The sequence below is a fragment of the Staurois parvus genome, unplaced genomic scaffold (assembly GCF_062004578.1).
Source record: "Staurois parvus isolate SC_StPar_1 unplaced genomic scaffold, SC_StPar_1.0 ptg000049l, whole genome shotgun sequence".
Classification (NCBI taxonomy): domain Eukaryota; kingdom Metazoa; phylum Chordata; class Amphibia; order Anura; family Ranidae; genus Staurois; species Staurois parvus.
In genome coordinates, this window is record NW_028317845.1 from 2,019,879 (window position 1) to 2,044,599 (window position 24,721).

At 41.5% G+C, this 24,721-nt stretch overlaps 2 protein-coding genes across 9 annotated transcripts in view; one reads left to right on the forward strand and one right to left on the reverse strand.

The window, feature by feature from the left end:
• The window catches only part of MTERF4 (mitochondrial transcription termination factor 4), an 88,280-nt gene extending 70,972 nt beyond the window's left edge, over positions 1-17,308 (forward strand). Inside the window, exons 5-6 of the mRNA XM_089665854.1 lie at positions 16,157-16,232; positions 17,166-17,308. Of these exons, the coding sequence (XP_089521980.1) occupies positions 16,157-16,194 (38 nt within the window). The 3' untranslated portion in view covers positions 16,195-16,232; positions 17,166-17,308. The remainder of the gene's footprint in view (positions 1-16,156; positions 16,233-17,165) is intronic.
• Positions 1-24,721, reverse strand: part of SNED1 (sushi, nidogen and EGF like domains 1) — a 269,441-nt gene that overhangs the window by 42,644 nt on the left and 202,076 nt on the right. For 7 of the 8 annotated variants that reach the window (XM_089665825.1, XM_089665812.1, XM_089665819.1 and 4 more), the window contains 7 exons: positions 22,265-22,381; positions 18,475-18,591; positions 17,397-17,513; positions 17,155-17,271; positions 11,291-11,467; positions 11,086-11,199; positions 1,625-1,738 (listed from right to left, as the gene is read on the reverse strand). In XM_089665825.1, coding sequence (XP_089521951.1) covers positions 1,625-1,738; positions 11,086-11,199; positions 11,291-11,467; positions 17,155-17,271; positions 17,397-17,513; positions 18,475-18,591; positions 22,265-22,381 — 873 coding nt within the window. The remainder of the gene's footprint in view (positions 1-1,624; positions 1,739-11,085; positions 11,200-11,290; positions 11,468-17,154; positions 17,272-17,396; positions 17,514-18,474; positions 18,592-22,264; positions 22,382-24,721) is intronic. The other variant, XM_089665797.1, reaches the window with a different exon arrangement.

Genomic DNA, 24,721 nt, shown 5'->3' on the forward strand with positions numbered 1-24,721 from the left:
CCACCTGCTGCTCCATGTGTTCATTCACACACAGAGCCGTGGCTTGGCCCTGCCCCCTCTTTCTCTTCCTCATTGGCTGACTGGCTGTGATTGACAATAGCAGGAGTCCATGGCTCCTGCTTGCTGTCTCAGCCAATGAAGAGGCAGAGACCTGGAACAGCCAAGGCTGTTGTGCACATCGATGGATTGCGATGGGGCTCAGGTAAGTATTGAGGGGCACTGCTGTACACAGAAGGTTTTTTACCTTCGTGCATAGAATGCGTGAAGGTAAAAAACCTTGGGCCTTTACAACTGTTTTAAGCATATAAGCCAATATGAAGTTTAAAAAATAGTGGTTAGAGAAACTCAGATGATTCTGTCTCTGTAGGGAGAGAAGCCCTGTGTCTTTGAACAGCTAGCTCTGAACAGAAGTTCCCTCTCTGTGTGTCATTTCCATTTGTTTCATCAAAACAGAATGGTATTTCTGCAATGTTTTCTGGCTGCTTATTTTTTATGCTGATATTCTTTTGGTTATACAGTAGGTCTCCTTTGGGGCTTGTTCACACTAAGTGCAGTGACCTGCATTTTTCTACAATAGATAACTGCAATCACCACTACAGCACATGTTCTACATTTACACCACAACATCAGTGTGTTGTGCAGAGGCCTGCATCTTTCTGCATTGCACAGCAGCGCAATGCACCGAGTGTACTGACATGAATGAATTGTCAAATAAAGATGAAAGAAAACCTGCACTAGCCTGCGCAACAAGAGCTGAATTTTTTCCATGCAGGCTTTATGAAAGTAGCCTTAAACAACTGAAAAGGAAACTGTTACTGTTGTTATAACTATACAGTGTATAACAAAGGCACAGTGAAAAAAGAACAGAAAAGCTACAAGTACATAAACACAGTCTATAGCTTAATTAATTAATACCCTCATTCATTCATACAGTTCCATTATTACATTGAATACCCCTAAAAAAACAAGAATAGGGAGTGTGATTTATATTATTACATTATCTTGTGCCAACCATAGCTGCCATCTACAGTCAGGTCCATTAATATTGGGACATCGACACAATTCTAACATTTTTGCCTCTATACACCACCACAATGGATTTGAAATGAAACAAACAAGATGTGCTTTAACTGCCTAATGATGGCTTGCTTCACTGATAGTGACAGCTCTTTGGATCTCATCTTGAGAGTTGACAGCAACAGATTCCAAATGCAAATAGCACACTTGAAATGAACTCTGGACCTTTTATCTGCTCATTGTAATTGGGATAATGAGGGATTAACACACACCTGGCCATGGAACAGCTGAGAAGCCAATTGTCCCATTACTTTTGGTCCCTTAACAAGTGGGAGGCACATATGCAAACTGTTGTAATTCCTACACCGTTCACCTGATTTGGATGTAAATACCCTCAAATTAAAGCTGGCAGTCTGCAGTTAAAGCACATCTTGTTCATTTCATTTCAAATCCATTGTGGTTGTGTATAGAGCCAAAAATGTTAGAATTGTGTCAATGTCCCAATATTTATGGACCTGACTGTAATTCACTCATATCTGATCGCACAGAGAACCAGAGCATCCCTTGTCCATATGTTATATGGAAAATATATAAGAAACATCCTTACCAGTCTCACATTGCGTCCCCATGTAGCCCTCAGGACACGTACACAAGAATCCCCTGGCTAAATCTTGGCAGCTGCCTCCATTCTTACATGGTTCAGAGAGGCACTCATTCATCTCTGCAATTCAACAATGTAACATTTAAAAAAGGGAGTAATTACTACCAACCAACTCCGCAATACCTAACAGTAAACTGGCTTAAATCAGTGCTTGCCCCAAAGAAACCTGGAGGCAAATATCCTTAGCAAGTATATAACCAAACACGACAGGGACAAATTTGGTGGAAGCTGAATCATTTTCTTTTGTGTTGAGAGAAAAATATGACTTTTGACTTACCATAAAATCCTTTTCTTAGAGTGAGTTTATAAAGGTTCATAAGATAAAAAGGAATTCAGAGATAACTGAAATATACTGCTGCCTAAAGGAGAATTTAACACTAGCAACAAGCTGTTAGTCAGCCAAGTATAATCCCTCTCGCTCCCATCATGCTCCAATTCTTTTGAAAAGCAGTAATAAGAGTGAGTTATGAAGACAGAGCAGTGGAACCTGAACTCAAAAATCACTATATGTTAAATATCCTGTTTTCTTTATTGTTCAATAAAGAATAACTAAAGGCAAACCTTTTTTCCCATTTTGGATAGTGGAAAGGATAGAGGAAAGGGTTATAACACCTGCCATGTTTTCATTTCTGTGTCCCTGTTAAAAAGATTTACCCTCTCTTTTTGTCTTGATGACCATTATCACTGAAATTTAAAGTGAAATAAAACTCTCAATTTTTGAGTGATCACCCGAACAGGAATAGAAGGTAAATCTTCCAAAAGGGACACTAGTTTTGGTGAGCCTGGTGACTACAAGAGATTTCCCTTACTTTGGACAGATTTACTTTTACTTCCAATTTTGGCAATGGGACAGGAATTGAAAGAGATATCCACAATGGGACTGAGATGGCAAAAAAAACTGACATGGGTTATAATCCTCCTTTTCTCTGTCCAACATGAAAAGAAAAACCCACGTTTTTGGCTTCTACTTTTGAGGACACAGGGTCAGAAGAAATTTGAAACAAATGTGATCTCCCAAAGTAGTCTAACTGGGGAATGGGAAATACAGCAAACAACATGCTACTAAGCTGACAAAACAGGAGGTGAAAACTGCTTCAACCTGCAACTCAAAGAGTTGCTTGAAGGACCTTATGCCTGAAGATGGCAGAGGAAGCCTAAAGAAGATCAGGTAATAACCTTGCAAATCTTGGAAGCAGAGGCCTGAAAACCCCCAAAAGGCACTTACCAGTAGATTAAGTGGTGTGCACCTTGACAGGAAAGGATGAAACCTTATTCTTAAGCCTATAGGCTTGAATAATAACCTGTCTGAGCCATGTAGAAATGGAGAACAATTGACAGACAGTCAGAATGAAGATGTATCTGAGAGATAAACATGAACGGCTTGTACTACACCCAAATGAGAGAGACAAATCTCCTTAGGATGTATCAAAGTAGGAGAGATATATGGAAGTACAATGTCCTGATTTAGGTGAAAATGAGAAACCATCTTAGGAAGAAAAAAGGCTCTCAATCTCAAGACAAGGTTGTTTTGTGTAGTACAAAAAAGGGTTATTTATAAGATAAGGCTGCTAATTCAGGTACCACTCCTTGCAAAGATTATTGAAATGAGGAAGGCCACTGTGGGAGTCAGATTTGATGTCATTGGAGGGTGTACAGGTGGAACTATGTGAGCAACACCTTGTACAAAGGTCTTAACGAAGGAATTAGAGCAAGTGGACTTTGAAACAAGGTCAAAAGAGCCAATATATGTCCTTTGATGGTACTCAAGACCAAATGCTGGTCCATACCTGATTGCAGAATAGTCAGGATAGGTCCCACGGATTATTTCCTGGAATTAAATATTCGTGCCTCGCCCCAGGCAAAGTATGCTTTCTACGTATGATGGTAAACCTTGCTTAACATATATTTTCTATCTTTCAGAAGTGTAGGAATGACCCACATCAAAACCAGTGAACGTGAAGCACAGTGGTTAACTGGTCTCTAAAAATAGAAGAATGGGATGATCTTGAACTGATCTCAGAATTACCAGAGCATCTATCACTATGAATAGAGGATCTCTGCATCTAGACACAAGCTTTGCTCAGTTTGTTGTTGAATTTGGAAGCCAGAAGGTCTACATCCAACATTCCTCACTACCAACCCGAAAAATCTCTGGGTGAAGAACCCATTCCCCCAGATCTAGATACTGACAGCTGACAAACTGCACCTGCCAATTTTCTATAACTGCAATGTGCACAACAGACAGGGCTGGAAAGTGAAGTTCTGCCTAAAACAGAATCATTGAGCTGCAAGACTTTTGGTACCCTGTTGATGATTGATGTGCACCACTGCTGTGGCACTGTCAATTTCAATACAGATTGGATGACCATGCAGCTGAGAGGTTCAGTGTTGAAGATAAAGCTCTGACTCCCAGAATGTTGATCAGGAGATGAGCCTCAACCAAGGACCAAGTCCCTTGCATCAAGAGGGTGTCAAGGATTCCTCTCCAGGTTGTCAGGCTGGCATCCATTGTGATAATCTTCCAGACCAGTGGAAGCAGATAGGCTAGAGACAATTTGATCCTAGGTGTCAGGCAAATCCACGTATCCAGAGACTGTACTTGTCCCCCACAGCCACAATGCTAAGATGCAATAGCCTGGAGCAGAAGTGAGCATATTGGGCTGCCTGGAAGGAGGCCACCATCAAGCTGCCTCGAAGGAGGCCACCATCAAGCTGAACTCTCATGCAAAATTGGAGAGACGGCGGCTCTTGGACTAGAGTCCACACTTGGTAATGGAGAGTCGGCTTGAAGAAGAAAGACTCCAGACTGCAGAGTATTCAGAAGGGGACCTAAATACTCTAAGTCGGCTCCAGCATAGACTTCCGACCAAACAAAAGCTCTGAAGGCTCTGAATAGCCTTGCAGACATTGTCCAACAAAGCCACAACTGATCGCTTTCTCAGCAGGAAGCCATCCAGGTATCCTACAATGGGAACATCTTGTTAGTGTAGCAGAACAAGTATCAGGGCTAAAACCTTTGTGTGGAACCTTGGTGAATACTCAAGGTACAGTGAAGAGAATGGACCATAGGTAAGAGCATCAAACTGGTAGTGCTGATGTGCTGGGAGGATGGAGACATGCACGTGAGCATTTTTGATATCCAGAGAGGCCAGAAAATCTCTTGGTTGGAGAAAATCAATGATTTACCCAGGGAATTCCAAGCAAAATGTTTGCATTGAGAAAAAAAAAAAAGCACCAAGTGCTTTTAGATCCAGAATGCCCTGCTTTGTTTTAGGAAAGGTGAAAAGGTTTGAGCAAAAACCTAGAAACCCCCCTTTTTCTGAAACAAAATCAATCACTCTATGAGAGAGAAGCTGGGTCAAAGCAGCATGGAGGAAGCAGGGTGGAGGCACTTCTAGCTTGTAGCCCATGGACACAACGTCCCTCAATCATGTGTCTGAGATGCTTTCAGACCAAGTGATCACAAAGGAAGTGGTGGTGTCCCCTCACTGTGAGGAGGACTTGCTCACAAGCTGGAAAGATTTGAGAGACTAAGGTTTGAGATGGAAAGACTTGGACTTAGAGGTCTGAGAGAAATTAATGTAACTCTTCTTATACTGAGAGGTTTTCTGGGCTTAGGTCAACATTTCTTTTGTTTGAACAAAAGGGTACTCTTCCCTCCAGTGACATCTTTAATAAAGTTGTCCAAGGCGGCATCAGTTCGTTCTCTATCAAAAGGCATTTTGATTTGCAAAGGCATTTGCATTTAGTGTTTTAGCCAAAAAGTCAGTCACTATAATAAGGAGACTGAGCAGATGTAATGGCAGCCCTAGCCCACAGACCAAGACAAATAAATGAAAGGGCACCAAATTCAAAGCTTAAAAACATACCTGCTGCAACTGCTGCAGGCTGTGACCCTATAAGTAACCCCTTAGGGACCAAAGCAACAGCATCCTGGGTTCCCAGATAGGGCTGTAGCAATATTGCAATCCCCTCAGCAACAAAGGATGGTTGATAGGGACTAAGTCCCATCCAAATCTTTTCCTTCCTGGTGAGCATACCCCTAAGGGGGTCTTCAGGGATAGGGTCCCACCTAAAGATGGACCACGGCACCTTAAAGCAGCTGCAAAACCCAAGATATAAGATTCTGAACCAATGTTTTGTAATGTAAGATTATGATGATTATTTTCTTTCTCATCCATTGAGGGACCTTCAGGTGACAGCCAAAAATCAGTCCAAAAAGGTCTGGACATTACAGAAAAAAAAGCCAAGAGGCCTAACAACAGAAAAACACTAGGGACTGCCAACAGCCCAAGAGCTACTTGGAAGACCTATGCCTGAAGCTGGCTTCTAATGAGATTGCAACATCCACTTGATAAAAGGAAAAGTCAGAAAGCTCCTTTCATAGAAGTGGAGTCAAACAGAAGGACCACAGAACAATGTTCTAGTTGTGGATAAGATCAGAAAAAATTGCCCAAGGTCAGAAGGGCCTAGGCCTCAAATCACCTGATCTCAGAAAAAGCCCAAAGGAAAATGGGGTTCTCCACATGAGAGCCTGATAGGCTAGACACTCAGCTGGCAGTAGTGATGAATACTGGGGAACAACCCCTTGAAGGTGAAATGGATAAGAATTACCTCCAAGGAGTCCAAAGAGCAGTTCCTGGGATCACAGAGAGAACCAAAATTTGATCCCACATGACAAGGACTATGGAAGGTACATGGTAACTCCATATACAAGGTCTTGAAGAAGAGTAGCAGGTTAAAAATCTATTTAAAATAAGAAAGTAAAGGACTAGACCTGAGCTGAGTTCAAGCCCAATCCTCTCTACAAGTAAGAAAGATTCCCCTGGGGTCCCATGAAAGACCTTGCTGGAATAGCCTTCTTAATCAAAAGCTTCAAAAATTTTACAGATTTAAATATGCACTAGAATTCTAAAATCCACCAATCTGTTAAAGGAGTCAAGGAGTCAAAGGATCAATAGTCAGGAACCTCACCAGGATGGCAAAGTACATGTGCCTGGATTAATCCTGAGTGAGGAAGATCACGAGAAAGTCCTTCACCACGGAAGCAGATGATGAAGAAGCGTTACAGAAGAAAAGGCCTAAATCTTGGAATACAGATTCCACAGGGTCTACAGAGCAAATACTGTAACCAACAGAGGATTCCTGCACCTGGAGACAAACCTGTTCAGCCAGCAATTGAACCAGGATATCAGGGAGTCTGCATCCAGCCTCATCCACCTACAACACTTGGAATGCACAAGCGTGTATGGACTGCTCTCCCATTTCCAGTTGTAACCCACTGGGGAGGCCTGTCTACCAGTTGCCCACACCTGAGATGAGCACAATACCTAAAGCTAGAACGTGAAGTTCTGCCCATGTCAGGATACCAACTACTTGACTTGTCACAGCAGGATTACCTGTTACTACTCAAATGTTGAAGCACATTAGTGATATGGTGTGGTTCTGCTGGATTCAGAACAGGTGATCCGCTTGGGAGATGATCCAATGACATAGAAGGAATCACAGTTCCCGAAACTCTAGGATGTAAACAGAGAGAGATGAGAATTCTCAGATGAGAGGATCTCCCAGAAAGTAGGAATGGAGGACTTCCCAGAGCTGGAAGACTGATCCACCAGTCCAGGTACTATCTGGTCCTCATGGGCAGATAATTTAATCTGCTTAGAATCACAACCAACTTAACCCACAACAACAGAGTGTAGTATTGAGACAGTCTGGAGAGTGGAGAAAAGGGGCTGCCACCAAGAGGGTCACCTACAGAACTATGAAACTCATGCAACACCTGAGAGATGGGTAACACCTGAGATATGGGCAACTCCTGGACTGAGGGACAAGGACACACATTTCTTAGTAAACAAACATTCTGGTCTAAAGTTTCTGAAGACAGCGTAATTATCCTATCTCTGATTTCTGAAGATTCAGTCTCCAACCAGAGTGTTGAATCATCTGGAGATTTATAGACTTGTTGAGCCTGCATTGACTGTTTCCTCCACAGAAGATTGACTATCCCACATTATGACTGCCATGGGAATGCAACAGAGCTAACACTGGGGCCAGCACCCTGAGGATGCAGGGGTGAGACTGAGAACTCAGAGCACTGGACAGAAGGAGACCTGTAGGTACACATCCAAGCTAACCACAAAAGCCAAAAATTCCCTTGAAAAAAAGAATGGATTGTAGTGTTGGTGGATACCAAACCTCAAAAGAGAAAAATGTTCTCTTCGAGAAAAAGAAGAGTGATCAGGTTGGACACTGTTCAACCTAGGATGAGCTAGGGAGGACTCGAAGAGCAGGAATGTCCCCCTGTACCCAGAAACATATATGTTGCAACCACATAGCAGTAAAGAAACTTTGACAGCTGGCAGCAGATAATGGTCATATGGCTGGAGGTGACCAAAATCACTACAGGTGGGTAGTAAGAACGGAATGATGATCAAAGTTCCATGTGGTTATTTGCAAAGTGAAAGCAGCAGTTAGTAGATTCCTCCTACTTGACAAATGGCAGGAAAGCACACAACAACCCACTCAGCATATGACATCAGCGCTCACTCCCTCAGTGCTAACCTTTTTAACACTGATCTCACAGAGTGAGTCATCAGAGACAGTACAAGTGCTGAATGGTTCTGGAAATCGTTCCACATATAACATGTTACCAGAATGGGGTCTGGAAGTGCCTTACATAGAGCTCAGTGCCTGAGGGTCAATTGCAACATCGAGCCCAGTGAGGTCCGGTCACAGCACTCCAAAAGCTAGGTGACGGATAGCTGCAACTGTAGAGACTAGCTCTAACAAAGGTGTAAAGGAGTCTTGGTTGAAGAAAAATGAATTAAAAAAACAAATGAAGAAAAAAATGCTGAAAAAATTATAGACTGGTCTATCTAACTGCAGACCTGAAAAAAACATCCTCCTAGGACAAAGGCAAAAAACTGGCATTCTGTTAGTAGGAGGGGAAATCCTGGGCTGGCCTACAGTTTGTTGTTTTCCAGTGTCCAGTCCTCCTGTAGGAGGCAGTATAACCCCGATGTGACAGATGTCCCTCAATGGATGAGATAGAAAATTACAGCACGGGAAAGATACCTATTACATACACAATGAAAATATACAAACTTCATTAACTGAACTCAAGACCTCGTTGCAGCAAGGCAACACTGCAAATGACCATTGTGCAAATATTTACATCTATGTGTTTTAATGCCAAAGTATATACAAAAGGCTACATGAAGCAATTGTGTTTAGGTGTTAAAGGACCATCTTCAAACACACTTTTTGTGTATACAACACTTTATTTAAAACCAGTATTACAGTGTCAGTTAGACAACATCAACCTTCCTTACCTTTGTGCATATGTATCATATGTGTTGCTTCACCAAACACATCTTTCATTAGGACAATGAATACTGCCATCAAACCCAACATCAATGCTAAAGTTCCACTTCCTCAGGTATCACGCTAGGACGTACACCACAAAGTTGTCTAACATGAGTAAAAAACTGGAGCCTACGTTTGAGGCTTTGTTGTTTAACCTGCACTTAGTTACATAGTTAGTCTGGCTGAAAAAAGACAAAAGTCCATCCAGTTCAACCATAGAAAAAACAAAAAAAAAAACTAGAAATTATAGATCTGGAATATGATTGGCTGAACTACCTGGAACGTTTCTGTATTCACTAATAAATCAACCCAAGTGTTGTGCTTTAAAGTGATATTAAAGACACACAATTTAAAAAAAAACATGTTATACTTACCTGCTCTGTGCAGTGGTTTTGCACAGAGAACCGCAGCGATCCAACTCTTTTCAGGCCCCTCCGCCGGCGCCCCTGCCCCTTTTCTCCTGCCAAGTGCCCCTAGAGCAAAACAGCTTGCAAAGTGGGTACATAATCAGGCTCACTCCCTAGCCGCTGCTCTGCATGTCCAATCACACACAGAGCCATGGTTTGGCCCCACCCCCTCTTTCTCTCCTCATTGGCTGACTGGATATGATTGACAGTCTTAACCAATGAAGAGGGAGAATTCACGGAGGGTCAAGGCTCTCGTGCACATTGCTGGATTGCGATGGGGCTCAGGCAAGTATTAGGGTGGGGCTGGGGGAGCTGCTGCGCACAGTAGGTTTTTTTTGCCTTCATTCATAGAATACATGAAGGTGAAAAACCTTGAGCCTTTACAACCACTGAAAGTGGGCAATAACTTTCTCACATTTCCATTATATCATAAATACACTACAGTTAAAGGATAATTTCACCTTTCATAACATGTTACATCCATGTGAATAAGAAACTACAAGTCCCGACAGCCTTAGCGGCTGTCAACTTGTTTTTCTCAATGAACCACCATGCTGCTGTGAAGCGCTATAGTAGTTAATTAAGCCTTCCTGTCATTACATCTGCTTGCCTGTACATCCCATAAGGGCAAGCAGGTATATGGACAGTGTAAGGGACCGCCTGGCGGTACCACTAGCACTCCACTGAATAGGCGTCCCCAGCGCACGGAATCTAAGTCCCAGGGTGCTTGTTCACCAGGGCCCCTGATGGTGGGGATGGACTTGGAGCCCCCCGAGACCAGGTCGTGGCTACTGGGTGCGTCCGGCAGTGGTAGTGGTATGCGCCAAGGGCTCCCGCGGGGAAGAGTCTGATGTGAGGAGGTCAGAAGACCCCACTGCAAGGGATGGATGGATGGATGAGCAAGGTCAGACGGGCCGGGTCGGTAACAGAGAGGACGGCAAGGTACAAGGCAGCGGGCATAGAATGGTCGGGTCACATGCCAGGTCAGCAACAGCAGGTCAAATCCAATCAGGGGCATTCAAGAGAGAGGTCAGGCAAAGCAAGGGTCAGGATAGGAGAAAACAGCAAGGTCAGGTACAATCCGGGTCACAACTTACAATTCACAGGTTCACAGGTTCACAGGATGCAGGGAAGACCAGAAGGCACTGAATGACAGCTCAGGGCCATTTAAATATCCCGCCCTGCGCTGCCATTGGTGCCCAGCGGGCGGCCGCGGCTTCTACTGCGCATGCGCGAACTCGAACGCCGCGGCCGGCCCGGACCTAGTGCCCGTGTCCCTGCACAGGGCGGTGCACTGCGCCTGCGCCGGGACCATCGCGGCGGGGATCGGAGAGATCCCTGACAGACAGATCTGCAGGAGACCTGCATGGCACCAGCAATCTGCTGATCGCTGGTGCACTTGTTTGCAGGCTCCTGCAATAAAAAAAATAATAAATGCACATTTTTTTACCTGCAAAAATTGTGCATTTATTGTTTTTTGTTTAAAGGTGAACTTAATAAATTATAATGTGAAGCTCACTAACAATATAATTTTATTGCCAGATTAGTGCTTATTATTATTATTATACAGTATTTACATAGCGCCAAAGGGTATGCTCAGCGCTGTACAGTAGCAAGGGGGACAGTGCTTACCTAATTCGCAGTGTTTACCGATATATCCTTCTGGGCATTCACACAGGAAATGAGAAATGCGATCCTTGCACACTGCACCATTTTGACATGGCTGTGATTCACACTCATCAATTTCTAAATCACAAGGAAGAGGTACAAACTTTAGTACAGTACCATGTGTGCTTTGTTCAGTCTCTCTGGGTCCTCAACATGGATAATCTCCTACCTTCACACTGCGGTGCCTCACTCCACATTCCATCTTCACTGCAAACACGAGTGTTGTTTGGTGTGTTCATTATGTAGCCATCATCACAATGATATTCAGCTATACCACCTGGCCATGTTGATGTCACCACCTCCCGGGCATATTTCACTTGTTCTGGAGGTCCACAGTCCAACTCTGCTATAAAGCAATCGTAATGCAATAGTGTCAGAATGATCTCAAACATAATTGGTGTTTATCAAACATGTTCTTAAGTGCTCAGAATGACAATCAAATAAATGACAAATAGTGTAATGTTAGAGTGAGCTGGTGCATAGTATACAAATGTGTATATTCTATATATACAAATGTGTATATTCTATATATATATATATATATATATATATATATATATATATTCTAATATATCTCTATAACAAGCCCTCATTCTCCTCTGTATGGTGGAAACATTAACCTTCACATTTCATTTAAACATTAAACTTTCACATTTCGTCTTTGCCTTCATTTCGTATGAGGACTACATGAGCTTGCAGGGATTTCCTCCTCATTTCCATCTCTCCTCCTAAAGCATTCATATATATTCTCAGTTTAGGTAGTAATATTTCTTCATATTTTTTATAATATCTCACTGTATACCCATCGGGTCCTGGACTATTCCCTACTACAGTGCTTTTTAATGCTAGGTGTATTTCTTCCTGAGTTATTGCTGTTTTTAAAATATGCCTGTCTTCTATCTGTTTTTCTTACTTCTTCTTCTCCTATGGTAACCTGAGGCTTAATATTATATAACTTATTATAATATTCTTTAAATACTTTTACTATATCTTTGGTTGAATTTATTAATTCTCCTTTATTATCTCTTATTTTCTCTATATAGTTCCTAGATTTTTTTTTCCTCTGAGCCCTTAGTAAGTACTTTCTTGGTTTATCTCCCCATCTATATCTCTCACTTATCATTTTATTAAACACTCTCCTCTTCTCTTCTTCCAGGAAATCATTTAGTTCTTCTCTTTTATTTATTATCTTCTGCGTAATCTCTTGTGTTACTTTATTTTTATGTGTCAGCTCTAAGTCACAGAGTTCACTAAAACTCTATTTCCTTCTTAATTTTCCGGTCTGTCTCTTGATCCTGGAGAAGTGACTCATTCAACCTCCATAATTTTCCTCCCCTCTGCTCATTTCCCCAAAGTAATTGCATTGTGACGGGGCATGATCAGAGATAGACATGACTTCAATGTTTACTTTAACCAGAGACGCAATAAGTCTATGGTCCAACAGTATGTAATCCAGTCTTGAATACATCTCGTGTGCATGAGAGTAAAATGTGTAGTCTCCTACACTCCTATTTTTCCTTTCACGGTGGGACGATGGAGGTGTCTGTTACCCGGGAGCTCTCACATCGAGCTCCCGTTCAGTGTTATGTTCAGGCTCCTCCCTCCTTCAACTTTATTATACACTATACTGGCTGAACCATTGACCATAATAATTCACTCTACTCCTAGGGTGTGTGGACTTTATGCTGATGATATGATACTTTACTTGGTAGATTCTGGACCGTCTCTTTTGCAGATCCTAGACCTCATAAAACCATTTGGAAACTTTTCCAGTTTGAAAATCAACTGGGACAAATCTCATATTCTTCCTATAAGCACCTCCCCCCCTCAGTTTATCAGGCCTCCTTGCCATTGCAGCGGGTTAATACTATCAAATATCTAAGAATACTGGTTCTAGGTCACCTGCTGAACACATTGCCCTGAATGTGGAGCCCCTATTTTCTCTTCTTAAGGTCAAATCCCAAATTTGGGCTAGACTGCTGTTAGGAGTTATAGGTAGAATTGGATTGGTAAAGATGGTTCTGTTGGCCAAAATACTCTGTGTACTATGGTATTCCCCAGTTTATATTCCACTTAGATATTTTGTAACTATGGATACGATTTTGAAATCCTTTACCTGGGGTGTCAGTCGCCACAAGTTGGCATGGTGTATACTTAAGACTTCAAACTCCCTGGGAGGTATGGCCTTACCGCACCTTGGATTATATTATCTAGCAGCTCAACTTTCCCATCTCTATCACATTGATAAAACGGACAGAAAAAGATTTACTGTTCTAGTCTCTGAACCTGAAATTCCAACAAGGGCGCACTCATTCTGTGAGATCAGGGGTGTTAGGGGATCTGCTATGCAATCCTCCAATAAAGGGATGGTCTTTCAGTATAAACATGTCTGGGAACTATCCATCTCTAAGATGCATGCTTCACATTTTCATGCGGACACTCCTCTTTGGTTGGTCCAACAGGTTATTGCCCGAACTCCCAACTATTCCTGACCATGAACTTTGGTTCTCTAAAGGAATATACCTTCTCTTTCATGTACAATCGAATGGGGTATTAAAAACGTTTGAGGTACTGAAACAAGAAATCTCCCTTCCAAATTATATGCTATTCCACTACCTTCCGGTACGGCATGCTTTACCGGCTTAATTTACTGACAACTTCCCAGCCCTTTCCTCATTCTCTATACTAGATGTGGTGTATGGGGAAGAACCCCAAAAATTGATTTCCATCCTATACAAACCTCTCACCATGGTGGCCTCTGATTTGGCCTATTCTTTTAAACCCAAATGGGAGACTTACATAGGGGTCATTGAGGATGAGGAATGGGAAGAGGTACTAGACTCCTGTAAGAAGGTCTCACTAAAATATCTGATCACCTTACCTAAATCAATATAATACACAGGGCGTATTTAACATGAACTCGCCTTGCACGGTTTAGAATTGACAGATATTCTTATTACCCTAAATGTCATATATCATCGGGCACATTTGCACATCTTCTCTGGCACTGAACGTGGGCAAGTGGTATTTGGACCCAGGCATTCCAGTTCCTACATGATTGCATGTGATCCCCTAAATCCTGTTTATTGGGAATTTTGCCTGATCCAGATGGTGATAAATACTTGACTTCTTATTTACATGAAACTTTTTTAGTGTCAGGAAATTGGTAGCCTGCCACTGGATGCAGGCGCTTCCTACTACACTGGAGGAGTGGATGGCAGATATTAATAATACTCTCCCTTTAAAGAAATTGATATATATTAATAGAGGTTGCCCTGCCAGATATAATAAAGTTTGGGATCGTTGGCTGCAATCTGCTGATACCTGTACTTAAATAGTGAAGGTTTGGTTTGGCTTTACATATTGGGTATGAACTTGCTTTTTGTTATCATCCGTACAGATCTCTGTATTTCTCCCGCACAATGTATCTTTATTAAGGCAGGGTAGCCATAGCTTTTCTTTATGGGGATGTGCTGATTAGTGTTGTTTACAGCAAACACATTTTTATTGTGGGTTTCCACTACTGTGCTACAATCAGCATTGTATGTACATGGTCACCAGGGGGGGTGTTTCTTCTTTTTTTCGTCTGTTAGGTTGTATGTAACCATTTCTGTTCAATTTCTGTATTATGACTCAATGCTTTTTACTGTAATCTTCTGGGGGGGGGGGGGGGGGGGTCATTCAATAAAACATTTTGCCTACTTGGTGGAAAAAAAAAAAACTTTTACTGCATGGCACAAATGTGTAAACACTTGTCTATATTAACCTTTCTCAACCAAGGTTTCAGTGGAACCTTAGGTTTCTTCCACAGGTTGCTAAGGGTTGCAATTTCTGACATTCAGATAACTTCCCACTGGCACCAATGATATTTTTAGCTATCTGTAAGGAGAGGATTCTTCTCAATGGTTACAAACAACCAGAAACAGACTTCAGGAGGGTGGTCTGAGGGCACAATGCCCTCTAGTGGGCTCTGTGCTCACTGCCAAGCACCAAAGAATTTGATTGGAATTTGCCATTGAACACCAGAATTGACAGGTCCGCCACTGGCACCCTGTGCTTTTCACAGATGAGAGTAGGTTAACCCTGAGCACATGTGACACACATGAAAGGGTCTGGAGAAGCCGTGGAGAACATTATGCTGCCTGTAACATCGTTCAGCATGACCAAATTGGTGGTGGGTCCATGATGGTCTGGGGAGGCATATCCATGTGGGGATGCACAGACCTCTACAGGCTATTCAATGGCACCCTGACTGCCATAAGGTATTGAGATGAAATCCTTGGACCCATTGTCAGACCCTACGCTGGTGCAGTGGGTCCCGGGTTCCTCCTGGTGCACGACAATGCCCGGCCTCATGTGGCGAGAGTATGCAGGCAGTTCCTGGAGGATGTAGGAATTCATAACACTGAATGGCTTCCATGCTCACCTGATCTAAATCCAATAGAACATGTTTCGGTCCTACTGATGCTGCCAGGATGCACCTCAGACTGTCCAGGAGCTCAGTGATGCCCTGGTCCAGATCTGGGAGGAAACACCTCAGGACACCATCCATCGTCTCATTAGGAGCATGCCCCGACGTTGTCAGGCATGCATACAAGCATGTGGGGGCTATACAAACTACTGAGTACCGTTCTGATTCCTGCAATGAAATTTCAGCAAAATGGACTAGCCTGCTGCATCATTTGTTCACTTTGATTTCCGGGGTGCCTTTGAATTCAGTCCTCTGTAGGTTGATAATTTTCTCTTCCATCAAATGATGGGGTATCCTTACATACCTTACACATTACCCAGTCCATATCAGTATAAATATCCAGCATGATATTTTTCCCTATTGAGATCTGATGTGTTTTCAAAGCGTTCCTTTCATTTTTTTTGAGCAGTGTAAATTGAAAAGACAAAAAAGTTTGACTGTTTGTTTTTCAAATTACAAACAGGTTGAATGTCAGAACCTAATTATTACAATTTTATTGTTATGGTTTTTAATGGAATTTGTATGAATAAAATCTTTTTTATACATTTATGTTTACGTGTTTAGCTGCACTAAAGTCCCATGGGAGACGATCTTCTTTGTAACAACAGTGACAACAAAGCAAGCCCAGAACCACTATTTGGTAAGTGCAAGTATGGGTGATTCATAAAACACTAGAGAAGAGAGAGAGAAATAGGCTAGTTCTCAAAATTACTTTTGGTCTACTTTGATAAAGCTCATTAAAACAGAAAAACAGGGGTGGTACAGAAAGCACTCTACCCATTCTTTTGCTCTAGTGATTCTTCCTTCCCCGCTCTCCTGCTCATGCAGACTTCATCAGCAGCTGCATTATTGTGATTATCGTCTTGCATACATTGACTGACAATGGAAACTACATATAATTAGACATAACTCTTTAGAAAGTAATGTAATATGAAAACGGAATACATACTGTATACAGTGAATAGAACCCTTGACTATTTCTTGATTTCAGTAACATAACCTGCCTAAATGTACCATAAATCTTAACACAATTGTGCCTTACATTATCTTGTGCTGAAAGTACTTTGACACTACATTTCATGTTACCAAAGAAAAGCATTTTGAGATCTCAAAACAACCTCAATCAAATCAATCTTAGGATGGCAAACATGCAAAGATGATAGGAGATAAAGGTGGACACTGCTTAACCAACCCCAGGAGTCAGACGCATAGATGGTTTGGCTTGGCCTCAGCCACTGTTCTGGCCACACCCTCTGATACGTTTCGCCAGCCCACCAGGGCTGTGATCAAGCCTCTGGTGGGCGGGGTGAAACTCGTTAGGGGGCGTGGCAGGAGTGGTAGCTGAGGCCAAGCCAGACCATCCATGCGTCTGACTCCTGGGGTCAGTTGAGCGGTGTCCACCTTTATCTCTTATCAGTTATACTGGAAATTACTCTGGGACACCTGTTCCCTTTCCTTGCTGGGGGAGTGATTCTTATCTTGCTATCCAGCTTGCAGTGGCACCACAAGACACTCTCATAGCTCACAGACATACAAAGATACCATGCCAATTTTCCATTTACCTTTCTCACAGTGCCTTCCAGAGAAGTGAGGTGGGCAATCACACTTGTATTTGCCAAGATAATGGAAACACGTGCCGCCATTGTGACAAGGACCTGATGAACAGGGGCCTCTCATGCCTAAATTAAAAAGCAGATCTGTTAACTATATTATATAAAAAGGCAAACAGTATGAATAAAGCAAGCTCTTGTACTACTAAAAATGTGCCTCTACTTATTTTTTGTTTGAAATATCCTTTGCTCACCTGTTTCACAGTGTTTCCCAGTAAATGGATAAGGACAAACACAGTAATACTCCTCACTGACTTCCCTACATGTTCCTCCATTTCGGCAAGGAAACAGGCTGCACAGAGCTGGCTTTACTGAGAGAGAAAGGAGACAAAAATACAGGAGAGAAAATATGACACATTGCATTTGACCTTGAGATATGTGAACCATGGAAATTGGGGGTAGAATGAAAAATCCCTTCAAACCATTTACATACAAAAGACAAACTTGCAATTTTCATTCCATACATCCTTCAGCTCCCTTCTATTTGCTGGAAAATAAAACCCTGTGCTAAATGTCTCCATATTTTATTAGCCTGTGAACCACAAAAAAAGTTTTTAAAAATTCTCAAACATTTGTGTTTTATAATATTTAAATTGTATTAAGCTGTTATGTATGATGGAATGCTGCTTTGGCTACATACAGCATATCATGCAGCAAATGTTGAAATAAAGAGATATGACAGCAAGTGAGAGGCTGCTCGGAGTCAAGCCAAAGGTGGTGGAGAGACACATATAGCTCCTGAGCCACTGGCATATCATGCAGCAAATGTTAAAATAAAGAGATATGACAGCAAGTGAGAGGCTGCTCGGAGTCAAGCCAAAGGTGGTGGAAAGACACATATAGCTCCTGAGCCACTGGGAATTTTCCGGTGTAGAAAGTGTACATATTTGTAATATATACCATTTAAAGAATCTACATATTAAATATATGTACAACATAATGAATCATTTTCAAAATATGAAATTATAGAACAATTTTCAATATATAATAGATTAAATAAATCCTCATCAATACAAAGGAACAGCTTGTGCTGGTTGCTCTGAGAAAAATAGCATTCCAGAAATTCATAGCGTACCCAACATGTATAAATATGTACTTAAAGGGACCGCCTGTCCAGTCTTAAATTGTTTTAAGCCAAAAGATCCTAGGTCTTTCTTATTGAGTAACAAATCAGTCAGCAGCCATGTCTACTTTATAAATATGCTTGCCTTTTATAGTACAAGTGTGTGTCCTATAATGTTTCCAGTCCAGAAAAACATGCAAGTAGCTCACCTTTTTCACATGTTCTTCCATAAAAGCCTCGCAGGCACACACAGGAAAATGTGTCTTCGTGTGATTCACATCTCCCACCATTCAAGCAAGGGTCAGAGTCACAGGGAGAAGGCATTGCTGGAGTGGACAATAGCAGGCAGTGACCAAACTGATTGAAATACTTTACTCAAAAATACCTAATTACATTGAAATTGTATTCTAAAAGAGATCAAAGGTAGTAAGCAGAAAAACAGCTGTGATAAGAACTGGAGAATAGTTAGTTTTGGTACCTATGCAAATGATGGAGGTGGTTTTTAGAGTCAAGGTCTTGGTGCTCAGTGTAGGAGTGGTGTATTTTGGTGCTGATGCTCAGGAATAATATTAAGTGTAATTTATTGCATGGAATTATTCAGGCTAAAAAGACCTTAGTTGAGCATCATTTTATATACACACACACGCTACAGTATATAGCCAAAAGTATTGGGATGCCTGCCTTTACATGCACATGAACTTTGATGGCATCCCAATCGCAGTCTGTAGGGTTAAATATTAAGTCAGCCCACCCATTGCAACTATAACAGCTTCAACTCTTCTGGGAAGGTTGTCCACAAGGTTTAGGAGTGTGTCTATGGGAATGTTTGACCATTCTTCTAAAAGAGCATTTGTGAGGTCAAACACTGATGTCAGACAAGAAGGCCTGGCTCACAGTCTCCACTCTAATTCATCGCAAAGGTGTTCTATCAGGTTAAGGTCAGGACTCTGTGTAGAACTCGCTCTGTCATTTTACATGGCCTACCACTTTATGACTGAGTTGCTGTTGTTCCCAGTTGCTTCCACTTTGGAATATTTAGTAGCAAGGAAATTTCATGAATGGACTTATTGCACAGGTGGCAACCTAACACAGTACCATGCTTGAATTCACTGAGCTCCTGAGAGGGATCCATTTTTTCACAAATGTTTGTAGAAGCAGTCTGCATACCTAGGTGCTTGATTTTATACACCTGTGGTCATGGAGGTGATTGGAACACCTGAATCCAATTATTTGGAGGGTTGTCCCAATACCTTTGGCAATACACATACACTATACAGACACACACACAGTAAGACTTACAGAGTACAATTTCAACCAAAATTACAAAAAGTATAAACCAATAAATTTGTCTGATTTTCTAGAATTAAATTATTCATGGGATGATTTCTGGAATTCGCATAAATATATGTTGAGGGAACACAGGGTGGAATTGAAAGATGGTCTGGTGTGGGAGGCACTGATTATTATGACCAGTTTTTGGACCTAAGTACGGGAATTTATGTCTTCATGGAAAACTAATTTTGAATACCCCTACCAGACTTTCTACCCCCTGCATCCACCTGCAGTTTAATGATTTTTACATTTTTGCTAACATACATTATTTTTAGCTGTGTATTGAATAAAAGTTACGTTTTAAAGCATAGTGGTTTCTATGCGCAGAGAGATGGATGCACAGCTCTCACATTGATTTATCAAAATCACAAAAGGTTGACAATCTGAATTTAAAAGCACATATAGTTTTATGTTGGAACTTATGGACTGTCAATGAATTAATTTACAGCATCTTTGCATAGAGCAGGAAAAATAACTTTCTAACTGTATGCATATTTTTATGCCTGATGAAAGGTTTCTGTGGCCCAAAATCTTGTATGCAATGAAGACACCTGTAACTGCAGAAATCCCTTAAGGTGGAATCTCACAAAGTTTGCTTGCCTCCAAAGCCCAAAGTGTGTTCAGTGTATGTACTCCTGCATATTACAGCTTGGAATTTCAGGACATACAGTTGTGTTCAAAATAATAGCAGTGTGTTGAAAAAAGTGAATAAAGCTCAAAATTCTTCTAATAGCTTTTATTTCCATACACACAAATGCATTGGGAACATTACACATTCTATTCCAAATCAAACATGAAGAAAAATATATCAAATTTGTGTTGTTCCTCTAAAAAAATTGAAGAAAAGTGAATATTAGACTGTTCAAAAAAATAGCAGTGTTTGTATTCTTCTTTACAAACTCAAACATTCACTATATAAACTGAAAAATGTTTGAAGATTTTGCTTTCCTTTGAATCACTTAATTAATATTTAGTTGTATAAGCACTGTTTCTGAGAACTGCTGTACATCTGTGTTGCATGGAGTCAACCAACTTCTGGCACCTGTGAACAGGTATTCCAGCCCAGGATGATTGGACTACATGCCACAGTTCTTCTCTATTTCTTGGTTTTGCCTCAGAAACTGCATTTTTGATGTCACCCCACAAGTTTTCTATTGGATTAAAATCCGGGGATTGGGCTGGCCACTCCATAATGTCAATGTTGTTGGTCTGGAACCAAGATGTTGCACGTTTACTGGTGTGTTTGGGGTCGTTGTCTTGTTGGAACACCCATTTCAAGGGCATTTCCTCTTCAGCATAAGGCAGCATGACCTCTTCAAGTATCCTGATGTATTCAAACTGATCCATGATCCCTGGTATGCGATAAATAGGCCCAACACTGTAGTATGAGAAACATCCCCATATCATGATGCTTGCACAACCATGCTTCACTGTCTTCAGAGTGTACTGTGACTTGAGTTCAGTGTTTGGGGGTTGTCTGACAAACTGTCTCCGGCCAAAAAGAACAATCTTACTTTCATCAGTCCACAAATGTTGTGCCATTTCTCTTTAGGCCAGTCAATGTGCTCTTTGGCAAATTGTAACCTCTTCAGCACGTCTTTTTTTCAACAGTGGGACTTTGCTGGGGCTTCTTGCAGATAGCTTGGCTTCACATAGGCGTCTTCTAATTGTAACAGTACTCACAGGTAACTTTAGACCTTCTTTGATCTTCCTGGAGCTGATTGTTGGCTGAGTCCTTGCCATTTTGGCGATTCTTCTATCCGTTCGAATGGTAGTTTTTTGCTTTCTTTCACGTCTTTCAGGTTTTGGTTGCCATTTTAAAGCATTTGCGATCATTTTAGCTGAGCAGCCTATCATTTTCTGCACTTCTTTATATGTTTTCCCCTCTCCAATCAACTTTTTAATCAAGGTACGCTGTTCTTATGAACAATGTCTGGAACAACCCATTTTCCTCAGAATTTCAAAGAGAAATGCACTGTAACCAGCATGTACAACATTTGCTGCCTTCCTTCCTTAAATAAGGGCAATAATTGCCACCTGTTTTTCAAAGAATGAATGACCTCACTAACAGAACTCCACACTGCTATTATTTTGAACATGCCCCTTTCAATTAGTGATTCAATTACACAGAATCAGCAGCATGCATGTCATGACTGTTGGGTCTGTTGGATTTCTATTACTCTACTACACCTGCTAGTAAATTATTTGCCATGTAGAAATATCATTTCTACCAAAAACAGTGATTGATCAGGTTAGTGATGTCTGACTGCTATTATTTTGAACACAACTGTATGCTAAAAGTTCTTTGCCTAGCTACAGGATTATTGTGCCAAGCATAAAGCTTCAAAGAGATTCTTCAGGACATTTTTCTTTCTTTCCCACATTAGGTTTAAGTGTTGCAATAAAATATTTCTTTTAAATGTTTGTATAAGATCATTTAAATCTTCTGTGAAATGAAAGACAGTTTACAAAAAACAATCAATATATTCAAACTCACAATATATGGCAGAAGTATTCACATAAACCTAAGAACACAGATATTATTTAGGGGGTCTATTGTATGAGTGGAAACGTATAGGGTTTTGTTAATACAATGACTAGCAACATACTTCTATTAAAAGGTAAAGTACAGCTTGCTGCCCCACACACACTCATACACACACTTACTGTGGTTACTGATGATATAATCTGTGTGACACACGCACCGGTAACTGCCTCCATACTCCATGCATGATCCACCATCAGGACACTGAGAGCCCATGCTGCATGGAAGTGATGTCACCTCTGAAATAAAACATTTAAAAAGGAGGGTGGAAGGAGACAGCTTTTATGTTTCGGTAGCCTCAAGGTGGCTATATGCATCAGATGATCCCTGTACAGTTATGTGAAAAAAAGAAATAAACCCCATAGAAATTGTCTTTCTTCAACATATCTGGGCAGGCAAACATTAGATTCTGAGAAAAAAAAATATCTACGCTCAATGTTATATGGGTGAGTATCAGCATACAATTATGTGAAATAACAATTTTACCAAACAAACAGATATTGTGATTGTGACACAATTTATATATAAAAAAAATGATGATTATAAATAATATTAATTAGGACAGCAGCACTCACTGATATAAAGACACATATCCACTAAAACAAATAAAAACAGGGTGTTGTGCTGTTCCCTAAAAGAACCAAGTATATAATATTGTGTGTATTAAAAAACAAGTGACGCAAAAAGAACACTATTCATAGAGATGTAAAATAAGTGGCTAATCATCTAATGGCTGGTAAGGTGCAATATATAGAAAGAAAGGATACAGCACCCCAATGGCTAATGAACAGGATATATTGATTGGAAACCCCCAAAGAAAACCCCTCCTGAAGGCACAGCTCCACCCCAACAATATCCCCTCCCTCCACCCCCAAGGACACCCTCAACCCCCACAGCAGACCCCCCTTTCTCTCCCCCCCCCCCAAATCTCAAAAAGAGATGTGGGTGACAAGGGCCAGCCCTCCACACGTCTCCCTGTCCTCCCTCACTGTGCGGATGGAGCCTCCTTATAGACCCTGCTAAATGAAGCTGCAAACAATATAGTACATAAGCAAGTGTCAAATCCTGCTATAGATATGCTGTAAACCAGATCTCAATAAGCCAGCAATGATATCAGTTCCACAAAGTATCCCAATGGAGAAAAACAGCAAGGCAACTGTATGCCACATAAAAGTTCTCATGTAACTCAGTCTGTGGTGTGCTCTGTTTCTCCTGTGTTCACAAGACATGGATCAGAGTTTCAGTAAGTACAGTGGGGCAAAAAATATTTAGTCAGCCACCAATTGTGCAAGTTCTCCCACTTAAAAAGATGAGAGAGGCCTGTAATTGGCATCATAGGTAGACCTCAACTATGAGAGACAAAATAAGAAAAAAAATACAGACAATCACATTGGCTGATTTGGAATGAATTTATTTGCAAATTATGGTGGAAAATAAGTATTTGGTCAATATGAAAAGTTCATCTCAATACTTTGTTATATATCCTTTGTTGGCAATGACAGAGGTCAAACGTTTCCTGTAAGTCTTCACAAGGTTGGCACACACTGTTGCTGGTATGTTGGCCCATTCCTCCATGCAGATCTCCTCTAGAGCAGTGATGTTTTGGGGCTGTCGCTGGGCAACACGGCCTTTCAACTCCCTCCAAAGGTTTTCTATGGGGTTGAGATCTGGAGACTGGCTAGGCCACTCCAGGACCTTGAAATGCTTCTTACGAAGCCACTCCTTCGTTGCCCGGGCGGTATGCTTGGGATTATTGCCATGTTGGAAGACCCAGCCACGTTTAATCTTCAATGCCCTTGCTGATGGAAGGAGGTTTGCACTCAAAATCTCACGATACATGGCCCCATTCATTCTGTCCTGTACATGGATCAGTCGTCCTGGTCCCTTTGCGTAGAAACAGCCCCAAAGCATGATGTTGCCACCCCCATGCTTCACAGTAGGTATGGTGTTCTTTGGATGCAACTCAGCATTCTCTCTCCTCCAAACACGATGAGTTGTGTTTCTACCAAACAGTTCTATTTTGGTTTCATCTGACCATATGACATTCTCCCTATCCTCTTCTGGATCATCCAAATGCTCTCTAGCAAACTTCAGACGGGCCCGGACATGTACTGGCTTAAGCAGGGGGACACGTCTGGCACTGCAGGTCCCTGGCGGCGTAGTGTGTTACTGATGGTAGCCTTTGTTACATTGGCCCCAGCTCTCTGCAGGTCATTCACTAGGTCCCCCCGTGTGGTCCTGGGATTTTTGCTCACCATTCTTGTGATCAATTTGACCCCACGGGGTGAGATCTTGCGTGGAGCCCCAGATCGAGGGAGATTATCAGTGGTCTTGTATGTCTTCCATTTTCTAATTTTTGCTCCCACAGTTGATTTGTTCACACCAAGCTGCTTGCCTATTGCAGATTCAGTCTTCCCAGCCTGGTGCAGGTCTACAATTTTGTTTCTGGTGTCCTTCAACAGCTCTTTGGTCTTCACCATAGTGGAGTTTGGAGTGTGACTGTTTGAGGTTGTGGACAGGTGTCTTTTATACTGATAACAAGTTCAAACAGGTGCCATTGATACAGGTAATGAGTGCAG